We start from the raw sequence: 25,225 nt of genomic DNA, 5'->3' as shown, positions 1-25,225 counted from the left end.
TTTATTTTATATATATATTCGTGTATATGTAAATAGCCTAATTTAAATTAAATTACAATATTTTTGTTTATGCATAACCGCACTTGGCAAATAAGTAGACATGTATGTTGTATATTCGAGTTACATATATGTTTTTTGTGTGGATTACTTATATATCTTTGATCAGTAACATATCGCCTAGACTTTCACTTACACGCTAGTGTGCCAACAAATTATTCGAAATCTTTAGGAGAATTGCATCGATGGATGCATGGCACGCTCGGGATTTGATTTCCGGTTAGTCAAAGTTTTGATATCGAATGGGATTTTTAAACTAGGCCTAAAATTGCATAAGATCGGTATCTGGCTATTTCTACTATTTTGTATTTATCTGGTCGAGACGTTCGATTTGTTCATCGTGTTTGAAAAATAAGTCCTTATGTCGATTCCTATAAATATATCACAGTTGGAAACTAGTCACTACTTCTAAAACTAAACTACAAATAGAGAAGGTTATTTTTATGCAGCTGAATGAACTAGAAATATGTAGGTTTAGCTTAGTGTGCGCCCTCCGGTCGGGCCGATCCTGGCTGAGGGGATCTTGGCAGGCTCCTGGACCGGCAACGTCTAAGAAATGCACTATCGGTGTTTTGTTCTCGTAATTACATGGAATCTACAGGCGCAGGATGCGCAAGTGCGATCCTGCTGACTACTACTCATCATATAGAGGCTAGGACAGAGAAGTATACACTTAGTAGCGGAGTAGAAAGACTGGCTAAGTACACTAGAGAGTAATATCGGATAGTAATATACAATTCTACGGACGAGGTCTGGGGGCTCCCATCTCTAAGACTGGAGTACACCCATCCACTCGATCCGCATGGCTTCCAAAGGCACTTGGCTGTTGTGTGGCAAGATCCCGCTGAAGTTCGAGCTGCAGGCCGGGTGGTGGCTACACCCTCGTCTCCGTGTTCCGGTTCCGGTGCAGAGGCTGCAGCTCCCTCTGGGTATCGTTGTAGTACTCATGGTCGGAGCTCGTCGGTTCGCTGCCTGGCATTGGCACCTTGACCTCCAGTGTCCCGGGCACTCCCATCACCGGAATGCCAATGGTCTGTGTGGGTATGGGCGCCTCCATGCTGGTCCCCAGAGTCTGTGCATTCAGCAGATACTCCGGATTGTCCACGCTCACGGGCACTCCGATGAGATCCATGTAGCCGGCGGTGGCACCCGCAGCGGCCATGTTATTGTTGGGATTGTTTGTGTTATTGTTGTTGTTGGGTCCAGCTCCCTGACCCGTGGGCATCAGGTAATCATCCTCGTCGACCGGCAGATCCAGGCGAAGATTTCCCACTCCCACTTCCCGGCCGCTGGAGTCGGTCTGGTCGTCGCCTCCGCTCGAGTTCTTGTTGCTGGGATCTTTGCAGTAGCGATTCAGCTTGGGTATCTCGTCCGTGCCGTCTGTGCGATGACTGGGACCGGGCATGGCTTTGGGCTGGAGGTAGTCATCGGCCTCGATCATGGCCTCGGAGCCATCTGTCATGGGCGCCAGCCGCCGAATGAGATCCTTTTCGTCCTGACTCGTGTATGCCGGCAGGCGGGTGAACTTGTCGCCGGGTATCGCCAGGTAGCGACCCGGATCGCGAGCAAACTCCGCAAAAACTGTGGTCAGCTGCTTGAAGGTGGGTCGCATGGCGGCGTCCAAGTGCCAGCAGGAAAGCAGGGTGCAGTAGATGTCCAGCGAGCACATCTCTGGCTGCTCTAGCTTCAGGCCAACTTCAATGAGGTCGGGGATGTCCTTAGCGGGTATGTTCTCATGCGGTCTCTGGCCGAAGGTCAGAAGTTCCCAAATAGTAACTCCAAAGGCCCACACATCCGACTTGCTGGTGAAGACCCGATTGCGGATACATTCCAGGGCCAGCCATTTGATGGGCATCTTGCCTCCGGCCGCCTTGTACTCGTTGGAATCGCTGCTCAGTAACTTGGCCAGACCAAAGTCAGTAATCTTGACCAGCGAGGGGGTCTGGACAAGGACGTTGCGGGCGGCCAAGTCACGGTGAACCAGTCGCTTCTCCTCCAGGTAGGACATGCCCTTGGCAATCTGTGTGGACCAGTTCAGCAAGGCCTTGGATCCGATCTTGTCCCGATTGTTCCGGACGTAGTCTAGCAGGCAGCCGAGGGGCATCAGTTGGGTGATCAGCATCATTTGCGAGGACATGCACACAGCCAGGAGCTTGAGAAGATTTCCATGCTCCACAGAGGCCATGATGTATGCCTCCCGGAGGAACTCCTCGCTGGATTCGGCACCCGTGGACTTGAGCAGCTCCTTGATGGCCACCGGGATCTTGACGTTTTCACCTTCCGGCACCCAGACACCTTTGTACACACGGCCGAAGGCTCCCATTCCGAGAACGCCTCCTTTCCGCAACTCGGCATCCTTGACAATCCTTAGCTTGCAGAGATTCGCGCCAATATTAGAGGGTCGTAGAGGCTCGGAATCCTCGCAGCCAGACAGGGCCATGGTCATCTTCACAGTCTCCTTCTTGGCCTTTTGCTTTTGGCGGCAGATGTAGGTCACGACGCACAGAATGCAGATGGTGGGCGTGAGGACGGCTCCAGTGATGATGAAGATCATGTTGACATCCAGACCGGCGGTCATCTTGCTGCTTCGCGGGGGACTGGAGACGCAGTAGGGTCCGATGGACAGAGACTGGTAGTTGACGTGACGGAATTCCGGGGGGCACTTCGAGGTGCAGTTGAACATGGTGGAGTTCTCGTGGGGACCGGTCTCGTTGGAATCGAATAGCTTGAAGTTGCGGCATGCTATGCAGTCCTCCACACCCGGACCTGTGCAGCCCTTGCACTCGGGATGGCATTCGAAGCACTCCCGTCGATCCTCGTCCGTGTAGTGATCCACCGGGCACTCGTCCTCGCACTGCTCTCGCCGCTTGTAACCGGTGCACTTGGAGCAGACCTTTTCGTGGAAGCCATAGTTGGTGCAGAGCTCGCACCGGGGATGGCACTTTCGGCAAACGGCCTTTCCGGCCAGGGGTTTCAGCGTGCCCTGCTCCTGCGGATGCACGTACTCCCAGTAGTAGCCGTCCGGACACTTGTCATCCTTCAGCAGGCAACGTTCCACAGTGGCATCGTTGTTGATGATCGCCAGGTTGCAGCTTGTACATCCGCCCTGACCGATGGTGTCCTTGGGCCCAGTGCAGCCCTCGCAGGTGGCGTGACACTTGCGGCAGATCCCATTGTCGCTGTACTTGTTTTCGGGACACTCGGAAACGCAGTGTTGTTCGTCTCTCACATGGACACATTCGTCACAAGCCTCCGCGCCAGGACCGGAGCAAGTCTTACACTCCTCGTGGCACATTAGGCACGTCTTCCCGTCGTGTTGGTAAGCACTGGGTGGAAAAAGGATAATGGTTAGAGTTTGACCTTCGTCATGGTCGAAAAGTAGTACTTACTTGGATATATTACGGCAATCGGCTATACAGGTGCCACTGTAGTTAAAGTTCTTGCAGTTCAGACACTGATCTGGACCGGCTCCCCAACAACCATCCTCGTTGCACTGATCCGAGCAAACGGTTCCATTTCTCTCTACAAGGTGGAAGGTGTGACAATTGATTAGAATATTAAAAGACCACATGGTTGTGAGAAATACTTACCACACAGATCAGCTCGAAGGTTCTCGTTGATAAACACCTTCTGATCCGGCAACACCTGGATCGCCCCCCATCGTATATTGTTTGCATAGCAGAGATCTCGATTGTGCTGGATGACCACACTGCCGGCGCTAATCCTCTTGAGGTTGCGCAAGTCCAGACTGTAGAGTGATGACTTCACGATGGAAAGGGAGGCGAAAAGGCTCTCCATCAGCTGGCGTCCGTGGATAATCTCCAGATTCCGAAAGTACGACAGATTCTTGAATCTCGGGTGGATGCCCTCAATGTTTAGGAAGCCAGTGATCTCCTTAACGGTCGAGAACAACTCGAGGCGCTCAGGATCCAAAGGGATGTAGCGGGGACCCATTGTATAGTTGGGATAAACGTCCTGGTAGCCCGAGAAAGTCTGATCCAAAATGCGAATGTTTCCATCGATAACCGTACAATTGCGGAAGGAGTCAATGTTTCCGGAGTGAAGGGTAGACACGCCGGGGCAAGTTTTGGGGCAGGGGCCGTTGCAGGGCACACACTCGCCCTCTTTGGACATCTTGTCCTGGGGACAGCTGCGCACACAGGCACCATTGTCCCTCAGCAAATGGCTGGGGCACTCCTTGACACAAGTGGCTCCATAGGCGTACTTGCCCTCGGGGTTCGCTTCCAGTTCGTAGGATGTGGGATTGTACTTGCGCATGGGCGGGCACTCCTCCTTGCAGACGCCATCGTCGTAGAAGTTCTTGCAGGCGATGCAGTCCATCTGCGTAGGCCCGACGCAGCCGCCGGCGCAGAACAGGTGGCAGCACTCCCGGGGCCGTGGACCATAGCAACGACCCTGGGCACACTGGGGCGAGCAGGTGAGCTTGCTGAACTTCTGGCAGTTGATGGGTCCTTCGCCCCAGCAGCCCTTCGAGCAGGATTCGTGGCACTTGGGACACTGTCGCTCCGGGGCCGTGAAGTTGTAGTTGTAGGTCACATTGGCATTGTTCGTCAGGATCTCGTTCCACTGAATGGAGCGCATGTGGCAAAGGTTGTAATTGTTGTGGAAGCCCACCTCGCCGTTGAGAACATCCCGGAGATCGGGCATCTCCAGAGTGTACATCTTGGAGTAGGTGACGAACAGAGCATACTTCTCCCCGTCCACGGCCAAGCTAAACAGGGTACGACCTCGGATGATTTGCAATCTGGAAAGTAGAAAGACCCAGGGTCAGGATATGCCTCAAGGTGGCTAGTTGGCGATGAAACTTACTTTGGAAACTTGACATGTTTAACGTCCACATGGCTGATCAGAATGTAGCCGGTCACCTCCCGGATGTTCTCCAAGAAGCTCAGGTTCAGGTTCTCGTTGGGCAGCCACGTCAGCTCCAGGTTGCCATCCACGTAGGTACAGTTCGTGTACCGATCCACCAGGTTCCTATAGTGGTGCTCCTTATTCGAGGGCCCCGACAGCCGAGACTTGGTTCCAATGCAAACTGCAACGAGTAAATAAAAAGGGAAATCGTTAGTACCGTGGGAGCGTTTACAGGTTAATGTGTTTTTCGAAAGGGTCTCAACTGACCCTAAACTGTCTAATTATCCCACAGCCCACCAGGTCGGGTAGGTGTTGACTTATGCTCGGACACGTTGGGAAATTAATTTCAGTTCGACTCCGAGTCGTAAACGGAAATAGCTTCGCTGAGCAAGAGAGACTCCGGCATTACTGTTGGCTGCTCGGAAGCAATAAAATGAGGTAGAAACAATAACGAAACCAGTGGGCGGCTCAGTCAGACTCAAAGTCAGTTGGCGTTTTTAATAATTAGCAGCCCACGCAGTCTCGAATCTCATCTCGCACCCAGACCCAGACGGTCTCTTATCATTAGTCAGCGACCTGTTTTAGCCGCTTGCTAGTCGAACATCTTCGGCGACAACTTCATTGATTTGCATCCGATAGATACAATTTCATATGCTGTATATATATTCATCACAGATTCTTCGAAAAGGGCTCACACATGTACCTATGTACGTGGGCCATCCGTGTGGGCCGCAAAAGTGTGCCATGGAGTTGAAAGAACTGGAGTCAGAGTTAGAGGGACACCCACATCCGAAAACCTATTATTAAGATGAGACCAGAGACCAAAGACCAGAGACCAAACCTACATATCGTGGTGCACCCAACTAATTATCCACAAAATGGCCGCCGCTCGCTACGTTGCAGCATCTGCCCATTTATTTTATTGATTTCCTTTGAACAAATAACCGAAGAAGAAATACACATAATTATGAAAAAGAACGTCGAACGAACCAAAGGCAAAAATATTTCTGTCGCCAGAAACAGAGAGAAATTCCTATGGCGATGGGAAGAAAAAGTTAAATGCCCCCAGATATGCGTCCCATACATTCCTCTGGAATGGGTGGGGATTGGTATATGGGTTGGAGCTGGGGTTGGGGTTGGGGTTGAGGTTGTCGCGGAGATGCGCCGAAGGTGAGGCCACGACTGGGACCTCGACTTTGTCGCTGGACACTGATCAAAAGCGGCTACAGCAATCGAAGCGCAAAAATTTTTCGTACAAATTCTTAAGCTTTGTTTTCTGATGCTTTTTTTGTTTTTTGTATTCGTCCCGGTTGCCGCTGGGCAGCAGCCAGAGTCGCCGCCTTCATTTCTCATACCAGAGAGCCCGACATCACGAAACCCTTTTCAAGTCGAGCTCCGCGACTGGGCTTTATCGCGGACAATTTATCAGCCAGGTTTTTCATGTCCCAAGCCTGAAACTTAAGCCACGACGATGGCTGTTGTCAAAGTGGATTCCCTGCCAGGCAAAAGCTTAAACTCGGGTTTCTTGCGAATCGCCGCCGAGCCTGGTGGGGCTTTTGCGATTTTTCTTCTTCTGCCAGAGAGACACGCCCGCCTCGGCACAGCATCGACGAGGCTCACACAAAAAGGCTAATTTGTAATCCTTAGGCTAAGGCTAAGTGTGGCAACATTAATGAGTGGCAGGGCGACCCAAAGTCGATGCTTGAAGCGAGGAGCGAGAAGCAGGAGCTTCAGCTCAGCACAAATCAAAGTCATAACTCATGATGTGCTCATTAAAACAAAAGACTTAGGCAACGAACTTCAGCATCGCATCGCGAGATTAATCAACCAACACTCTCGCATTGAGGAAAATCTCTGTATTTGTTTATCGATTTGTATGCCAAGCCATCAACACACACGACTCAATAGCTGCCCTTCACCCCGGGACACCCCCTTTACCCTTGCCCCTTTGCCCCCCAGCCGGACGTACTGATTAATAGGCAACCGCATTCCTCAAACTTTACTTTGCTTGCTGACTTTCTAAATATTGTTTTTTTGAGTTGGGTTTGCGGCTGCCGTTTGCCTTTTCACCAGGCTTCAAGAAGCTGCAAGGGCACTGCGAGAAAATCTCTAGTTTTTTAAGAATTTTAGAGGGCTTATAACCCTCTATTATTAAGCTATTTCCCTCAGTGCAACTGATGCTGGAATCGGTAGAAGAAAGCAAGAAGACTGCATAATCGATTCTTTGGCTTTTCCATCGGCCACTTTGACTTTTGGACCTGAAGTTTTTCCTCGATTCTGGCCTAGACGCAAAACGTTCTTGACGTTCGCCCCCTCTCTATCGCTCCCTCTCCACCCATCTCCCTCTGGCACTCTGGCTTTGCTGCAGCGGACCCGACTCGCTCAGCCGGTTCTGCGCATTTAACAGTTTTTGTTGCTCACGTTTTGTATCTGTATCTGTCGCTCTGTTCCCTTCCCAGCGTCTTGTATCTGTGTCTGTGTATCTCAGAGTGCGGCTGTATGTATTTTCATTTCGTGGAAAAGATTTTTAACTCATGGCCCGAAACCGAAACCAAGACCATCTGGATTGCTCATTGGATTCTACCATTTTGGTTGTTGCTGTTGCTGGCAAGGCAACATTTTTGTGTACCTTTGCCCGCGGCAACACGAAGAACAAGAATTGTCTAGATTTTGTTGTAATATAACAAAAGATTTAAAAGGGCATTAAGAATGCTTTGTTTTCTCAGATTTTGGAGATCGAAAAGTGGCGTCGCCGGGGATGGAGATGCTCAAGGAGGCGGGGAAGCCTACCTCAGCAAACCAATTTTGATTCGATCAAATTATCGGGCACCGGACTCCGTTATTGCCTCTGGCTAGATAGCCCGATGGGTTATACACGGCCGGTATCCAGATATTTGATGTACAAGTACATTGATCCATGGATCTCCTCTGTTGTGGTGAAAGTTTCGATGGGGGCGCCATATGCAGATGATGCAGCTGCCACTCGATCGCAAGGTGTCATAGATTAACGTCCACATTGCAGTCCAATTCCGATACCAATTGCAATGCGATCGCCATATCGTCTTGATCGTTTATTTCTCTTTTATTTCCATTTTTTTTTTTCTTGAAGAAACGCCACATAAATAATTCATAACTGTTTTGCGACAATTTCAGACCATTGCGGCGCGGCACGCGTCTATTTTACAATGAAATTGTGTAAAAGTGCTTAATAAATTCATTTGTGCGGCCATTAAAAACACGCGGCTCATTACGGTCGAGGGGTGGTGGGGCGGAGGGGCTTCTGGTGATCAGTCTGATTGGAGCTTACGGCTTAAGCAGTCTCCGCCAGGCCGAAGCCGCCGCTTACGTGCGCGGATTTTGCAATTTTCCTCTCTCTGGCGATTTTTTTTTGTTCTGCGATTGCTTTGCAGAATGCTGTTGCGGCAACTTTCTTTCGTGTTTGTTGTTGTTTGGGCGGTTGTTGCTTTTATTGCTTTTGTGTTCTATGCTCGAGTCGTGGCGTCACGAAGGCGAAGGCAAATAAGCGCATCTGCAGCGGGTGGTGGTGCTGGTGTGCCTTGGATCGTGGCAAAGAGCTGGGCGGAGGAGGAGGAGCCATCTTCGCCAGAAAACGCTGCAAGCGCAGGCGCATCTTCAGCTTGGCATAACAAATTTCCGAGCCAAGTCGTCCCAACAACAAAGCACCGACAATCGACGGTCCACCAAACAACAGCACTGACAGAAAACTTAAGCAAATATTGGATGTATCTCGAAATATTTGTGATAGGCCCACATTACATATTATATGGTTTATCCCATTCAAACCCACAAATTTCTTACAGTGCCTGCTCAGAGGCAAATCGGACAACGAAGATGCAACAACAGCAGCCAAAACGACGATGATGATGATGCCTTGTGGCGCGCTCATCTGGCTGGTTTTCCAGGCACCCAGCCTCGCTGCCCAGCCCCTACCCCAGCCCCTGTCACTGCCCCTTGTTGGATATAGTGGTCATCATGATCAGCATCTTCTTCTGCTTTCGGGTTTTCGTGTACGAAGGTCGTGAGGCACGACAGCAACACAGCAACTCCGCAGCAGCAACAGCAACCAGAACATCCAAGCCTGCTGGATTAGATAAGCTCATTGTTTTTAGCCCGCTGCTCGTGGCCCGTAGTCTTTGTTCTTGACTGCCTCGTATCCCCCGTCGAATGGTAGCCCCCAACTGGGCTCGAATGCAGCTTCGGCTATGGCTTTGACTCTGGCTTAATGAGCACGCCCTGGCGCCATTTTTGGTCTGCTGCCTGGCTTTTGAAAATTTTCGCAATTCGCAACTATTTTTAGGCATAGAACTGGCTACAGAGAAAGAGAGACGATTGGGAAAAGAAAATCGGGGAGAAGTCTCGGAAGCAAAAGCCACAATAATACGAGATTCGTGGGCAGAAAAACCGACAGCCTAGAGTTTTGGCTTCAGTTTTCGAAATCGAACGCCCACGTAAGGTACAAAAAGAGGTAACAGTATAAAGTATAAAGAAAAGGCAAAGAGGTTAATGCAGTTCAAAAGTTCATAAAATAAACAAACCATACAAGTTTATAATATTACATCTACTTTTCTATTTTCTATATTTTATTTTTGATAAATAAAAACCTTAAGAACTCTATAACTTAAGAAAAAAAAACAATCAACAAGTGAGACTGCGCAATCGCAGCAGCCCGAGAGAGAAGATCCCTCTCCCTGGGCACTCGCTCTCCCGCTCAGTGCATGTGTGTGTGGGTTTTAGAAAACCAGTATTTCGACTTGAGGCACAAAATTGCTGGAAGTAGTTGAACAGCTAAAGGTAAGTGCAACGCTAATGCATCAACAACAACTGCAACACCAACAGCAACTGCAAAACAGAAATACAAATATGAAACGACCAGGCCTTAAAGTTCAACTTGGCTGAAAAGCTGCTGTGGCAGTACAATTTGGCCATTATTTCTCTGATATGATGGCTTAATCAGGAGTATTATAGAAAAATGCAAAGCGCACACAGATACAAACAGCTCGCGCACACAGGCACAGGGTAGCGCGTGCCTGACGCGGTAATTAGCCAGAGCTTAGAGGAGAGCCGGGGCAGAGGCTGGGAGCTCTGAGGATGCTGGTTTGGACTCCGGACTCAGAAAAGCCAATGCTGTCTATGGAATGCGGTTTTTCGAGCGTTCACACACGCACACTCAAAGCCGTCAAGAGATGGCCCGAAAGCGTGTGTGTATGGGTGTATCTATGGGGGGAGGTACCTAGGTAAATAGGTGGCGGAGGTGGTGAGCCATGCAGAGATTTCAGCTTCAAAAAATCTAAATTTCCCCGAAAACTCATATAAAAATATTTCAACAGAAATCCTATTAAGATGCTGCCTGCTATTTTTGTTCATTTCTTGCAAAATTATAACAAAAATATATTTATTTCAAAAGAAAGTAATGATTTCACGAAGAAGAAGATTATTTTTTTCACCTTTGACACCCATGATTTTCACCTTTTGACACGTATGCGAATAAAACTGAGAAGATAATTGATAAGGCTTTTTCCAATGAAGGAAATATATTTTAAACCTAGAGGTTATCTTATCAAACAAAAATAAAGAATTCCTAGGAATATAGGTTTATTGCCGGGAAAGCCCAGACTTTCGCGGGACTTTTTTTCGAGTACAATCAATTTGTTTGAGAGGGGAGGCTATGGCCATTAAGACGTTAAAATTCAATTAATAATATAGTAACCGCCAGTTGCTAGATTTTCCCAAGCCCCCAACCCTACTCCTCTCCACTGTGATCCATACTTTTCAGGGCATTTCGATTCGCTTGCACGTGCAGGCTTTTCACTAGCATTCATTATTTGCATATTCCTCGCAGCTGTGCTTATTTATGGTCATAAACAGAGCAACAAAAAATGGCAGTAACAGTAACAGCCAGAGCCAGAGCAATAAGCAAACAACTCGAGCCATTTCAGCGGAAAAGGCATTGTGACAGCGATCGTCTGTGCAAAAAAATGGAAAAAAAACTTCAAAATGGGGTTACAGTATGGAAACTAGTAGTGCCTTATCCCAGCGGCAGCGGAATCCTTGGCGGGCTGGGGGGCCCGATAGCCCGTTGGCTTATCTAGCCATATCCGGCTATGGCGCAAATGCCACCCCATTAGCATAGAGGCCCCGCCGAGGCCAAAGTTTTCCTATCAATATTTGCACAGTTGCCGGTGAACCGGCGGCGGGAAGAACGCACATTCAGTTATTAATTTGCAGCTACAAGATCACTGAATACTGGCTATCGATGGTGGGGCATGGCTGTTTTTTCTTGAATATATATTTTTTTTTGTTTGCCCGCCAAATATTTGCCTCAAAGTATTGTGCAAACAGATACGAAGATACTAAGCACGCAATGCTGTTCATTAAATTGGCCGACGAGCATTTGTGCCCAAATGGTTGTTCAAATAGCCACCCGACGACGTTCGTAGTAATTGTCCAACAGCACTCTAACCCACAAACCTCCAGGGAAAAACCTCCAGAAGCCAAACCGCCGAGTCAACAAATTTTGAATTGCAATTTTAACTGGAAATTGTGTCGCTAGTCGCTGCTGATTCTGTTTCTGTTTCTGGTTCTGGTTCTGTTTCTGACTTGCAATTGTTGCTGATGCAGTGGAAAGTGCACGCAGACCCAGACAGAGGCTGAAAAGTGAAACAATTTGAACATAACTAACTCTACGCCGCAGACCTTGTACATTTGACATTACGAAATGCTCTCCTTGGCTAATCAGTGTCTGTTATGGTATTTGTTGTTTGCGGTGATATCTGATTTGGTGGCGGGGGCACCCAAAAATAACAAAAAACGGAGGGCGATAGTGCACACAAGAGTCTTTAACTAAGCCAGCGCCAAGTCAAGAGGTGAGACAGGGCAGGTGAGAGTAGCAGCAAAGGGCAGGTATAAGATAAGCAGAGCTGCGATCATGGACTAAGGGGGTACCCTGACGTATACGTAATATATAGTGCATAAGATTGGGAAGCGTTTCAAAAGAACTATTAAGGCGTTAGCTGCTAGATTTGGGGTCCATGAAAAGGAATATATATATAATATATAAGAAAGGTAAAATATATTAAAATTTGTCTATATATATGTATCAAACTGTATCAGATTTTGCACAATTCCTACATACCCCGTGCTACCTTGTTTAGCCACCTAACGATAAGACCTAATAATACAAAATGCAGCCGATGCATACACGTATATCATATAATATATATGTTTTTATATGCACTGCAGCATAAGAGGCAAACAAAACCAAAACAAGAACCCACCGTGCACACGACCCGCGATAAGATAATGAACAGCATATCGCTGCAACGAAAACCGAAAAACAGAAACCGAAACCCCAGAATTCGAAACCCCAAGCTATGCCTCAAAAGCAAACTAAAACCCCAAACAGAACCAAGCTGATATGGCTGGCTGGCTGGCTGTCTTGGCTTTTTCTTAGTTTTTTCTCATTATTTTGATATATGGGCAGCCGAAATCTACATAAACACATTGTGATGGATGGGGTGTCTTGACGAAGATGGATGGGAGATATGGTGGAGTATATATGGATGATCCTGTGGACTTACTTTTTCCTTTCACAAACTCGTTGGACTTCTGTTCCTCGAGGGGCTTGGCAATAGTCACGCCACCGGGTCCCACGCCGAGGGCAAAGTTAGTGCCATGGCCGACATGAATGCCTCCTCCGCCGCCGCCGCCGCCGCCACCTCCTCGGGACCGATCTTTAGCGGATGAGCTGGTGTAGCGGTAACGATCCCGTTCCGAGTCCTGGTGGCGCTGCCGATTGTTTTGGCGGGCATAGCGATCACGGGCCGCAGAAGCCGGCCAACGGCAAATGATTTGGGCCAGAAGCAGGAGTACCAGGGGCAGGCCCAGGCCGTTGCGCCGCCGTAACAGCATTCTTGCTGGGAGTCGATGTTGTGGGTGGGCCAACAGCAGGTCTCTGCAGTTGGTCAAGCCAAGCTTTGGGGTCTCCAATCAAGCCCTGGTCCGAGCTATAACCCCTGACGTCATAGGGTTATCTTTGGCTCTTATATATTTGACTTTTTGGCGAACTTGCGGTTGCGTTTTTTTGCTCGGTCAGCTTTGCGTGCCAAAAATAAATACTTTTTCATAAATTTTAATTCAACTTCAACTCTTTCGCTGCGTTTTTTGTTTTTTAAGCTGTTGTCGTTGCAATTCGCCACTGTGTTGGTGTTTACATTTCACTGTGTGTGTTTGTGTTTTCGAGTGGGTTTGCTTGGGTGTGTGTGGCTTTGCCAGTGTGTGTGTACGAGTGTGTTTGTTTGGAACCAGTTTCACATTACGAGCCACAAGAGTCGTCCGAAGGCTTTTTATATATTTTTGTATTCAGCTTCTTGTCGTCCACAGACTTTGAGGTTAAGGAGCGCGCGCAGGCGCAGCTTAAATGGCCCTAAGCAATTGTTGGTTTGCTTTTCTTTAGCTTTTTCCCTTTCTTTTTGTTTAGTTTTCTTGATTTTTTTATTTGTTTAATTTGTTGCACAAAAAAACACAATTGCCACCGCAATTCGATATTGGATGGATGGAGAAAAGGCCTGACCTGGCTCAGTGGCTGGCCAATTAGCGGGGAATTCACAAAATAACGTATAATATATGCCGGAGCACTTGTTTCTTATTTTTCACCAATAGCCGATATCACGGATTTCACCGATTTCTCATGTGGTTTTGTACATTTGTATTTTTCCTCGATTAGCACGATGGGTAAGCGCAAATTAGCAATCGCCACGATCCGATCGAGAGCAAAGATTGTTGTTTCTGGACGATCGAGGACGATACGTTCCGTTCCGACCGATTTGCGTCTGCGCAGCAACAAGTACGATTCGAGACTGAAACCAAAAGCGAAGCCACCGCCGTAGCCCAAAAAGTCTTTTTCTCTCCCTCTCCAGTCAGATATACACATATACACATATCTCCGAGTATCTCGGAGAGCGGGCACAGGTAAAAATTGTTGGTTGGAAAAAGGTAAGCGGCCCGCTGCTGAGGCAAAATCTCAAGCGGAGATCAGGTCAAAAAAAAAAATAAAGCCAAGAAACTCTCACAATAGCCAAACCGATCACAGCTGCACACCTCGCTCTCTCCCCGTCTCTGTCTCTGCCCCGAGAGCTCTCTTTTCCCCGCGCTCACCTGGACAGCGGGGGCATCTACAGGTAATCTTAAACGTAGCAGCGTTTTAAAAAGTCGTCGTAATACGAAACGATACGGCAAAATATTGAGCAATTTCCCAGACCATTTAATGCTCTACATTAGAATTCGAATTCTTTGGTGGAAATAGGAGTTTTAAAAACTGTAGCATACTTAGGAGGGAAGAAGAATCCTTTAGGAAAACTTTTTCAAAAACTAATAAATAGTACTTATATTCCATCAGTAGCCAAGTGCCCAAGAGGAACTAACAAATACAAAGCCCATCCACACAGTAACAGAAAAATGAGACAAGATACTTTTCAAAATTTAACAAAAGCTAGTGATGTAAGCTAAAGAGGTACATAGGCATGTATCTTTCGAATTTAAAATATATCTAAAATGTATGTACCTTTTTCTGATATTCAAAACTTGAAATATAATTTAGAATAGAATAGTTTAATTTAAGAAAATATAATGAAGCCATCTTTTTTGGTAAGAACACTAGTATTTTTAAACCTTTATGATTTTGAGTTGCGATAATGCTATATTATAAAATATGTAATATTTATTAGAAAGGTTAACTATTGGAGAAACATTCAGGTTTTTCTAGCTCCTAACTTGCCACCAAAAAAAAGGTCTTATTCCAAATATTCGGCCCTACCTCCAATAGCAAATCTTGGCAGATAATCCGGCTGGCTTGTAACTTTGACAGCTGGTCAAAAGGGCATTTAAGATTCGCATTGATTGCAGGTCGCACACAGGTAGGGGACGTTGTGTATATCCCAATTTCTTGGCACTATTGTTGTTGTTGTTCTGTAGTTAAGTGTCATTTGTTGTTGCACCGAATTCGCGGCGAATTCGTAAACCCGCTCAGGTAGCAATATCAGAGCTCTCTGAGCGCTAGTTCTCTCTCTCTCTCTTGTTTTCTCACCTGCGAGAGTGTGCAAGTGTGCGAGTGTGAGTGGGCATTGTTGCCATATACGCTAACAATATTGCCGCCCTCCTCGATCTCAGCATTTGTATCTGTGTGTGAGCCCGTATCTGTATCTGTATCTGTGCGAGTTGCGCCTGCGTGGGCTCTGGCGCTACGGATTTGTCTTTTGGCAACGATTTCTGTTCGACCGTTGTCAACATTGTTAGGGCAGATCTCAGATTTTGGACCTCTGATATTCGGTCGCTCGCTCTTCGGTCTTCACCTGTTTCCAGCCCACAAGTAATCGGGGTTTTTACGCCTGCGCCATGTGCTCTGCGGGATCGGGGCCAAAAAGGACATCGCGGTGTCAGGTAAGAGCGTTTGTGACCTTTTCCCCGTTTTTTTTTTTTTTGCTAAGGAGACGAAAGGTGCACTCGGAAAAGCGCAAATACATAATTCGACAGCGAGTCCCACGCTGCGATTCAAGAGGCATTGCATTGTCTCTCTAAAAACAATGAGCATGAAAATACTTTTAAATTGAAAAGCGTTTCTACTTTCTTGGTTAGACAACACACCAGAAAGGGGGAAAGCGCCGCAGAGATTTATTTACTTTTCTGAGTCTTCTGCGCTCCGATCGCCAGCTATAATCAAACATATTAATAGCTGTCTGAGACGAGAAGACCTCAATCAAAAATCCCAAAACCAGTGCCCAACCCGTACAGAATCATCTGTCAAAATCGAAGAGCATGCAACTGACAGCATCGAACATTGAGTTGAGAACGATCTGAGAACTCCGCAACCTCTTCAGGGCACTCCATCGCCATCGCCATCTCCACTTTTTACTTTTTTTTAGCCATTCGACAGGTAAACCTTGTACAAGGTACGAAAGGTGTAAGAAGCCCTCAGACCCTCTCCATACACATTTGATGAAGCGTACAAAATGCCAGGCGGCGGGGAGAAATGTCTTACCTCCCCCACTCCTGAAAATCCCAGGCACTCCACCGCACTCCATCTGTCTATGATCTTTTCTGTTTTTTTCTTTTTAGTTTTCCAAATTTCAAAAGAAAGCCTCGAGAACCAGAGAGAAGAAGACCCTTGAAGTGATTCCTGGGCCTGGGCTCTCTACAGGTTGTCGGAATCATCGGCATCATCGATGTCTGCGAGTCAGACTCCGAGTCGGATGAAGTCGAGGCGTTACTTTCAAGTGCCACGCAGATTAACAGTAACAAAAGATCGGCTCAGGAGGCGCTCAAGTGCGCACAGAGGGTGGGGGGGGGGGGGGGGGGGGGGGGGTTAGAGGCAAGTAAAGTGAGCGGGACAGCCCGACAGCCCTCTCGAGTGCCCATAAGGCGCAACGAATCTGCAGCATTGTGAAGTGTTGCACATTTGCTGATCAGCAAAAATATGTATCATAAATTCAATTTTAAGAAAAATATGTATACAATATTTTACTTCCACATGTTTTGTACCTAAATGGCCAAAAAGTGGATTGAAAATATGAAAAGAATATAAAGTCCAATTAAGAGCCTATTGAGCTTACTTTTTGGCCAACTTTAAGCGCGTGCCAGCCCTAACACCCCAGGCCGCATAATTGGATTATCGAGCCCTTTTGCCCGACACCATTGTTACAGATACAGATACATGCAAAGTAAAGATACAGATACATTCCCCCATGATAGATTGATCAGAATTCGGCTGCTGTGTTATGCTTCATCAGCATTCGAGTTGTCACATGGCCGTAAAAGCTTCTTAGAATTAAAGCTAATTGCACTGTTTGGAGCAACATCATCCCAGCCAGCAACGTGATGCGGCACATTTGGCTTTGATGGCTCTTTAGGGCCAGGCTGATATGTACATTCCTCGCCCGCTCCGGCTCTGGCTAATTGGCCTGTAGAGTTATATAGCATCAGTTTTTAGCAGTTAACCCCCCCTCCATCCGGACCATAAGCATGCATGCAAATACGCAGAAACATTGACTTCATCTCATCGTTTTAGCATAAAAGTTTTTTCGTTTCTTGGGTTTTTTGTTTTACTGATTTTTTTTATTGATTGCCGCCGTCGTCTGACATTGTTGTTGTTGTTGTTGTTTTCGATGTTGATGTTGTTCCTGTTGTTGGTGCACGACTCACGTTTCAAAAACACAAAACAACAAGGAAAAAAAAGAATTCAAAATAATAAAAAAGAGTGTGCCTCAAAACGCCTGAACGTCTCTCGAGTCGGGTTTTGTCGAGTCTTTAAGCTCGGAGCTCGCTTTGCTGGGTTTCTCTGGGTATTTTTTGATTTTATTTGTATTTTGTCCGTTCGCTTTTCGTTCCTTTTAATGTCTTTGTAAACATAATTGCAACAACTCCAATAACAGATTGTTTGCGCGACTTTAATCGCTTTGTCGTGAAGTGTGAAATATGAGCGTCCGTCCAAGACGCTGGGGAGCTTTTTGGCTGCGTCTTTTTAGAGCTGAGGGCTCCTCCAAGTACTCGCCTCGGTTTATAAATATCCATACCATATATGCTATGTACTTTTAAGCTGATTCCTTTTGTCTCCATCGCTATCACCACAATATTTCCAAGATGTGTGTGGCTTGTGCTCAGTACAACAATGTTGTGTGGGTCTCTTTTTTTGAGCGGAGGGCGAGGGTCGGAGGGCAGGGAGGGCAGGGAGCCAGCAGCAAGTTCAATTAGCGCATTGCTTCGATTTGCTAAAATTTAATCCGAGCATAAAGCACGAAGTGAATGCCACATCGGTCAGATAAGAAAACCACCTCTAGAAAAATGGCCAGGGAGAAAGAGTGAGCGAGAAAGAATCTCTAAGCGATAAGCGGGCAGAGAAGCCGAGAAACGGACGTTTTAGCCACGCACACGTGTGCCGCCGAACCATTCTCCAGAGAAAGAAAGTGATAAGCAATTAAATATTATTCTAAAAATATTATTCAGATTCCAAAAGTCATAATCTACAGCTTTTGCCAAAAATAATGACTGCAAACACTATTAGAGTTATTCAAATTTTATATTTATACTATTTTTTCAAGTGCATTCATCATGTTTATGTTCGCCTTTGGACCTTGGAGTGCAGAGCGCCCGTCAACAACAGCTTGTTGCAACAACACTCGACAGCGGCAACCTGTGGAGCCTGCGTGCCATTAGCCATGGAGCATGAAACAAAAGCCAGGCCGAGAAAGATGACAAGGGCAGGAGGAGACGGGGTAACGGGGTGAGGGGGATGCCTGGGCCCAAGAAGCGAGTGGAGCTGGAGTGCATCGGCCAACTGCCACAATGCATTTGCGATAAATGGCTGGGCTGGATGGCTCGATGGCTGGAAGGCCCTTAAAAGCCAACGACAACAACCACGAAGTGAAAGATTTGCGCAGTGAGATAGCTCATTTTGGATCTGAGCCGGGCCCAGGCGAGACCAGCCGGGGTCTGGGCCCAGTTCTTCGTTTGTTACCTTGGCTAATCGGCGGCTATGTAAAATGGCTGTTGTACGTGCGGCGACTGAGTTGCAGCCAAAGTCAAGACCATAGACGTGATGCTGATGCTGCCTATGCTGCTGTTGCTGATGCTGTTGCTGTTGCAATTGTTGTGGTGTCAACATCAGCAACATGAAGCAGCAACATCGCCCGTATTGGACCCATGCCGACCGCAGCCGCATTCCGCAATGTAAGGATTCATGCCGCCCCACTGGCAACAGCCCCGGCAAGGTCAATAAATCCAGAAAGCCCGATTCGGTGGAGAGGAGTAATGTGGATGATGATGATGGGAAAGGTAGGAATATTTTTAAAAATTGTTTAAAGAATATTTCCAGGTATAAAAATAAAATGACGGAATTTGGTTCTTCTGTTTCTATATAGGGTTAAACATTGAACATTTTTTAAAGCCATTTAATACGTATGAGAAAAAAAAGATTTTAGATATAAATTCTAAAACCCTAAATATGTATAATTCTTTAAACAAAGTTCCAATAAAATCCTCATTTATTAATGCGTTGATGAATTTCGCCCGCTTGTCACCCCTCGATTTCAAACAAAGCTTTCATAATTAGATGAGAATTAATATCATTACCTTTGGCTAGAGTTCAGACATTCCAATTCGAATATTCAAATTCCAAGCTATTCATTTTTTTCATTCGTTGTTGTTGCGGCTCATTTGCTTATTTCAAATGAAAATGATTATTTCTGCCGAGGCTATGCTTGTTGTTTGTCTCCTCTTGATTTGTGTTTTTTTTTTTTCTGCCCAGAGAGTGTGTGCACTCCGAGATTCGAACTTAAACCGGTTTCGGCCGTAATATACAACATCACAACTTCGAATAAGCCACTGAGAGGCTCACACACACGAGGCAGAGCTTAATTCTCTTCCCCTTTCTCGGTGTCAGTTAAGATTTCTCAAGAAATGATGGCTCAGCATCCGAGCAAAATACAGGGAAATGTGGTGCTATACTATGGTCCCCTTATTCGGTCTTTAAACTAAAAAACTAAATTCCCGACAATCATGGGGAATATTAAACCATTTTCGAGAGCAATAAAATATATTTTAAAGTGCCTCTAGATGTGCATCTCTTGGTTCAGACAATTCTTATCAGTACCATTAATTTAACGGGAATATCCCGCAAAGTTTATTTATTTAAAAATTTTGGCAATCTTAAATGATGCTGTACATATGTATAAGACATTGCAAGTATTGTTCATTTGAATAATATTCATAAATGTTTAAGAAGTTCATAGGTTTCAAGCCTCTAATGTCATTTCAATGACCCTATATATTAAACAAATCTTTAAATTTAGGCATTATATAATCATATTTATAAAAGAGAGACTCGGAGCCAATTGGTATTTCATTTGATTTTAAATTCATATGATGACAGTCACAGCTCTGATTATTTTTTTCATTGGCCTAATAGTGAAAAATCAGGCTGCTTATATTGAATTCCTGGAACCGAAATGTTTGCCCCCTTGTGGAAGAATAACAGGAGGACGTGTGGCAAACATGTTTGGCAATCAATGGATGGTGTTACTACTAAGTGAAGTACAAAATTGTGGCGGTTCGCTTATCACTAATCGTAAGTAAACTTATATTTTTTGGTAATTATAATACACACAAGTTAACGTTATTTATTGGTATTTAAGGCTTTGTATTGACGGCGGCGCATTGCCAGAGCCCTAACACGTAAGTAGAAGTATAGATTTTCAATTTTATTTTTTTTTCAACTCCCTCCTTCTTTTCGCCCCATCAGGTATGCCACTCTAGGAGATTACCTAATCACATATGATAGTGGAAGGGAAAGGAGAATTCCTGTGGACTTGCAAATCCCTCACCCCTACTATAATTCAGCTTTGAAGAAGAATGATATTGCACTTTTCAGATTGGCTCAACCAGTGGAGTATACTAGTGAGTAAAAATTAATTATACGGATAACAGAAACAGAAACTAAAATGAATTGTCCCCTAGCCTTCATACGACCTATCTGTTTGCCCTTGAACTACGATGCTCTCAATGGAGTTTCCCGTTTGACTGCGACAGGATGGGGTAGGACCTTCTATAGTGAAGTCAGCTATGTTTTGAAGTCGGCCACCGTGAATATATATGACAGATCGTGGTGTAGTTCGCTTATGCGACCCGTAGACGAGTCTCAAATATGCGTTAGAGCTGGTGATGGCAGTCCCTGCTTCGGAGACTCGGGCGGCCCACTCACTTTTTATTTTGATTATGGAGGCACATACGTGCCAGTTCAGATTGGCGTAGTCAGCTATGGAACATCGGGGTGCGTAACAACCTCTGTCCACTCTCGTGTTTATTTCTACATGAACTGGATATCGGAAACTGTTCGCCAACCTGATGTGCCACAATATGAGGACTATACATTTTATTAATAAAATCATCCCAAAAGAGGCAATAAAATATTCCAAAAGCAAAAAAAAATATATAATTTTGAATTTTGATTATTTTCTTGACAATTGTGATTAATAAATTTAATGGCATAATTTGTATACACATATGTACATATTGTATACTTATCAATGTATAAATTTCACTCTCTAGGCGAAAGAAGATTTAGTCCCAATTTGAAAATGAAGAAAGCCACAGTAGAGATTATTTTTTTCATCAGTGTGATTGTGAGAAATCGTGCTGCTTCTGTTGAATTTTTGGAACCAAAATGCTTGCCCCCTGGTGCAAGAATAATAGGAGGCCGTAGGGCAGACATGTTCAACAATCAATGGATGGTGTTACTTCAAGGTGAAGCACTAAATGGTATCAATTATTGTGGCGGTTCGCTTATCACCAATCGTAAGTAGTATTCGATTTTGTTGGTAAATAGTATATGTACACACATAATTATTTTAGGTTTTGTATTGACGGCGGCGCATTGCCAGAGCCATAACCCGTAAGTAAGAGTGTAGATTTCCAATTTCATGTCCTCACAGACACTCCTTCTTTTCACCTTTTTTGATATGCAACTTTAGGAGAATACTTTAGAGGTTATGATAGTGGAATAAAAAGGAAAATTCCTGTGGACTTGCAAATCCTTCATCCCTACCATGATCCAACGAAAAAGCAGAATGATATCGCACTTTTCAGATTGTCGCGGCCAGTGGAGTATACATGTGAGTAAAAATTAAGACAACGGATAACTAAAACAGAAACTAAAAAAAATGGGTTCTTAGACTTTATCCGACCTATCTGTTTGCCCTTGAACTACGATGCTCTCAATGGAGTTTCCCGTTTGACTGTGACAGGATGGGGTACGACCTTCTATAGTGAAGTCAGCTATGTTTTGAAGTCGGCCACCGTGAATATATATGACAGATCGTGGTGTAGATCGCTTATGCGACCCGTAGACGAGTCTCAAATATGCGTTAGACTTGGTGATGGCAGTCCCTGCTATGGAGACTCGGGCGGCCCACTCACTACTTCATTTGATTATGGAGGCACAGACGTGACAGTTCAGATTGGCGTAGTCAGCTATGGAAGATCGGGGTGCGTAACAACCTCTGTCCACACTCGTGTCTTTTCCTACATGGACTGGATATTAGACATTGTTCGCCAGCATGACATACACCAAGATGAGGACTATACATTTAACTAATAAAGCTATCTTAACTTTAATAGGCAAAAATATAAATAATATAAAATAATAATAAAAAAAAATAAAAAAAAAGCTGATGCTTGTGATTTTTTATATCTTGTAGGCTTTGGAGCTCACTAAAACAAGGTTCCTTCATCCTTTTTAAAATGAGTCGCGTCGACTTTTGATACGAACATTTTAAAACTTTTTTTTATTTTTTAGAATTGATTAGAAAATAAATGGGCGACATTTGAACAACAAACATTGCCAATTTTTCTTAAATTGTACATACATAGTTCAATTTACCTAACAGACTACCAGATGAACAAACTTTTTGTCAATTTTGTCATTTGAGAAATTCCCGAGAAATTTTAAACAAAAAGTCGTGTAGGGATCGGTGAGGTGTCAATCGACGCGTTCAACAGAAAATTTTTAATGCTTCGGCTATATGTATATAGTGTCTCCTAGACCCCGCCAAAGCATGCGATGCATCGTCAATAATGTTAACGAAGCTCAAGTATTTAAATTTTAAAATAAAAGACCTTTTTTTAATCTTTTTGTTTAAACTTGAACTTTGATTATTTTTTGATATTATATGTCTGTCATATACTACATGTTCAGAATGGAATAAATATCAATTCTAGGCGAGAGCAGATTCAGTCTTAATTCAAAAATGAAGACAGCCACAGCAGTGTTTATTTTTTTCATCAGTGCGATAGGAAAAAATCAGGCTTTGGTTGAGTACCTGGAGCCTAAATGTACTTCCTCAACTGCAAGAATATCGGGTGGACAGCTGGCAGACTTTGGGAGCAACCAATGGATGGTGTTACTAGAAGGTCGATTATTATGTGGCGGATCGCTCATCACTAATCGTAAGTCACCTTGGATTTTCCGGTTAAAGTCATAGTCATTTCAAAAATCTTAGGTTTTGTATTGACTGCGGCGCATTGCCAGAGCGAATTAAAAACGTAAGTAGAAACAGAGATTTTCACTGACATGTCCTTTTGATTTTTATTTATTTCTTTACGTCCCTTCAGGTATGCAACTCTTGGAGAATACTTCCGGGGTTTTGATGTTGGATTGGAAAGAAAAATTCCTGTGGACTTGCAAATTCCTCACCCCGACTATAATCGAGATAAGCACAAGAATGATATTGCTCTTTTTAGACTGTCTCGACCTGTGGAGTACACTAGTGAGTTAAAATTGATTCTAAGGATATCCACAACCGAAACTAATACGGATTCTTCCCTAGTGCACATTCGACCTATCTGTTTGCCCACAAACTACGATGCTCTGGACGTTGTCCGCAACCTAAATGTGACAGGATGGGGTCGGACGAGCTATAATGCAACAACGAGCTCTGTTTTAATGACGGCCACTGTACTCGTACATGACAGATCGACTTGTAGAAACCTCGGAAACATTGACGAGTCCCAGGTATGTGTTGGACCTGCTGATGGCAATCCCTGCAATGGAGACTCGGGTGGGCCACTTACTAGTTTGGTCAATTTCCAAGGTAGTGGCACAGTGACAGTTCAGATTGGACTAGTAAGTTTTGGAATATGGGGTTGCCAAAGTCTATCTGTCCACACTCATGTCTACCACTACATGGCCTGGATATCGGAAATGGTTCGCACACATAAAACCGACATAAACGAAAATAAGGACTATTCTTTTGAAAATATTTGATTTATAAGAATACCAGAAACATATTTTCTTTTCTAGAAAAATTTTCCAAAAGCAAAAAATTTGTAAAAAATTATATCTTAAATTTTAAAATAAATCTGTCTAAATATTTCAAGGAACTTTCTCTTCTTGGTTATTTTAAAGATAGTTCAGGGAAAAGTATCCCAAACAGATTTCTGATTCGTGTTTGCAACAAAATGAATAAAAAACATAAAATACCGGAAAATTTAGTCATTTTAATATTATAATCGCAAATATCCGGGTATTTTTTCTACGAAAAAAAAATTGAATTTATTTTTCTTACTTATTAGAGTCCTATACAGGAGCCACAATATTTGTGGTTCTAGAGACGTTTTTTGTTTTAAATTAATAGAGCATTTAAATTTCTCTTATCGGATGATGTTCATGGGAAATTCCGAAGAAATTCTTGGCACTTTGATTGCCTACAGCTGTATAAAAGCTAGACTGCGCTCAATCAAAAATTTAGTTCGACTTTAAACATGAAGACTGCAATAGCTGTGATCATTTTAATAATCAGTATGATAGTAAAAAATCAGGCTAGTACTAAAAAGTTGGATTTCAATTACCTGGATAATGACTGTGTGCCAAAGAACTATAGAATACTTGGAGGAGGCTTGGCTGAGGTGAATAGCCATCAATGGATGGTGCTATTAGACGGAAGTCAATGGTGTGGCGGTTCGCTTATCACTAATAGTAAGTGAAATGGGGTTTTTTTTTAAAGTAAAATTATAATCGATTTATAATTTTAGGGTTTGTGTTGAGTGCGGCGCATTGCCAGAGCGAATCTCGAATGTAAGTTGAAATATTGATTTTTACTTTCGTGATTCATAGTTTTTGTCAGGTTTGCGATTTTAGGAGAATACACAAGATATAGAACTGGAACTGAAAAGATAATTGAAGTGGACCGGCAAATCCCCCACCCCGAGTATAACAGGACTGAGATCAAGAATGATATTGGACTTTTCAGATTGTCTCGTTCAGTGACATACGATGGTGAGTAAAAATGCATTCTACGGATACCTGAAACAGAATATAAAACTTATATTGCCCCAGAGTTCATTGGACCTATCTGTCTGCCCGTGAACTACAATCCTCTGAATATTGCCTCCCATTATAATGTGTCTGGATGGGGTAAACCGAATTTATATGAAACAAGGAGTTCTTATTTAAGGACTGCTGTTTTACAAGTTTACGACCGATTGGAATGTAACAAATACTTCCGAGTAAGCATTGACAGTTCTCAAATATGTCTTGGGCCGGGAAATGGAAATACTTGTGGTGGCGATTCTGGCGGGCCAGTTACTTATTTGTTAAACGGTAATACAATTCAGATAGGCTTAATTAGTTATGGAGATCAGATATGTCATAATTTTACTGTACACACTAATGTTTACTTCTACAAGGACTGGATACGAAACGTTATACAAAATGAAATTGATATTGACTATTCTG

General features: G+C 44.5%; 1 protein-coding gene and 2 long non-coding RNA genes across 5 annotated transcripts in view; 2 read left to right on the top strand and 1 right to left on the bottom strand.

Annotated features, from left to right (window-relative positions):
- Egfr (epidermal growth factor receptor) overlaps positions 1–25,225 on the bottom strand; it is a 39,695-nt gene continuing 14,470 nt past the window's right edge. The window contains exons 1-5 of one of the 3 annotated variants that reach the window (XM_017231712.3): positions 12,528–13,811; positions 4,888–5,110; positions 3,648–4,822; positions 3,447–3,579; positions 1–3,383 (exon numbers count right to left, since the gene is read on the bottom strand). In XM_017231712.3, the coding sequence (XP_017087201.2) occupies positions 932–3,383; positions 3,447–3,579; positions 3,648–4,822; positions 4,888–5,110; positions 12,528–12,858 (4,314 nt within the window). In that variant the 5' untranslated portion in view covers positions 12,859–13,811 and the 3' untranslated portion in view covers positions 1–931. Of the gene's footprint in view, positions 3,384–3,446; positions 3,580–3,647; positions 4,823–4,887; positions 5,111–12,527; positions 13,812–25,225 lie in introns of those variants that run through there. The other 2 variants (XM_017231713.3, XM_017231714.3) reach the window with 2 other exon arrangements.
- Positions 19,525–20,333, top strand: LOC138926091 (uncharacterized). The gene is made up of 3 exons (XR_011442436.1): positions 19,525–20,062; positions 20,130–20,169; positions 20,237–20,333. It is a non-coding gene; the product is annotated as an uncharacterized lncRNA (long non-coding RNA).
- On the top strand, positions 22,260–23,202 carry LOC108118713 (uncharacterized). The gene is made up of 3 exons (XR_011442422.1): positions 22,260–22,938; positions 22,992–23,034; positions 23,104–23,202. It is a non-coding gene; the product is annotated as an uncharacterized lncRNA (long non-coding RNA).

This window comes from Drosophila bipectinata, chromosome 2R (genome assembly GCF_030179905.1).
Source record: "Drosophila bipectinata strain 14024-0381.07 chromosome 2R, DbipHiC1v2, whole genome shotgun sequence".
Classification (NCBI taxonomy): Eukaryota; Metazoa; Arthropoda; class Insecta; order Diptera; family Drosophilidae; genus Drosophila; species Drosophila bipectinata.
Note: the sequence above shows the minus strand (reverse complement) of the source record. Positions and strands in the feature narration are given on the sequence as shown.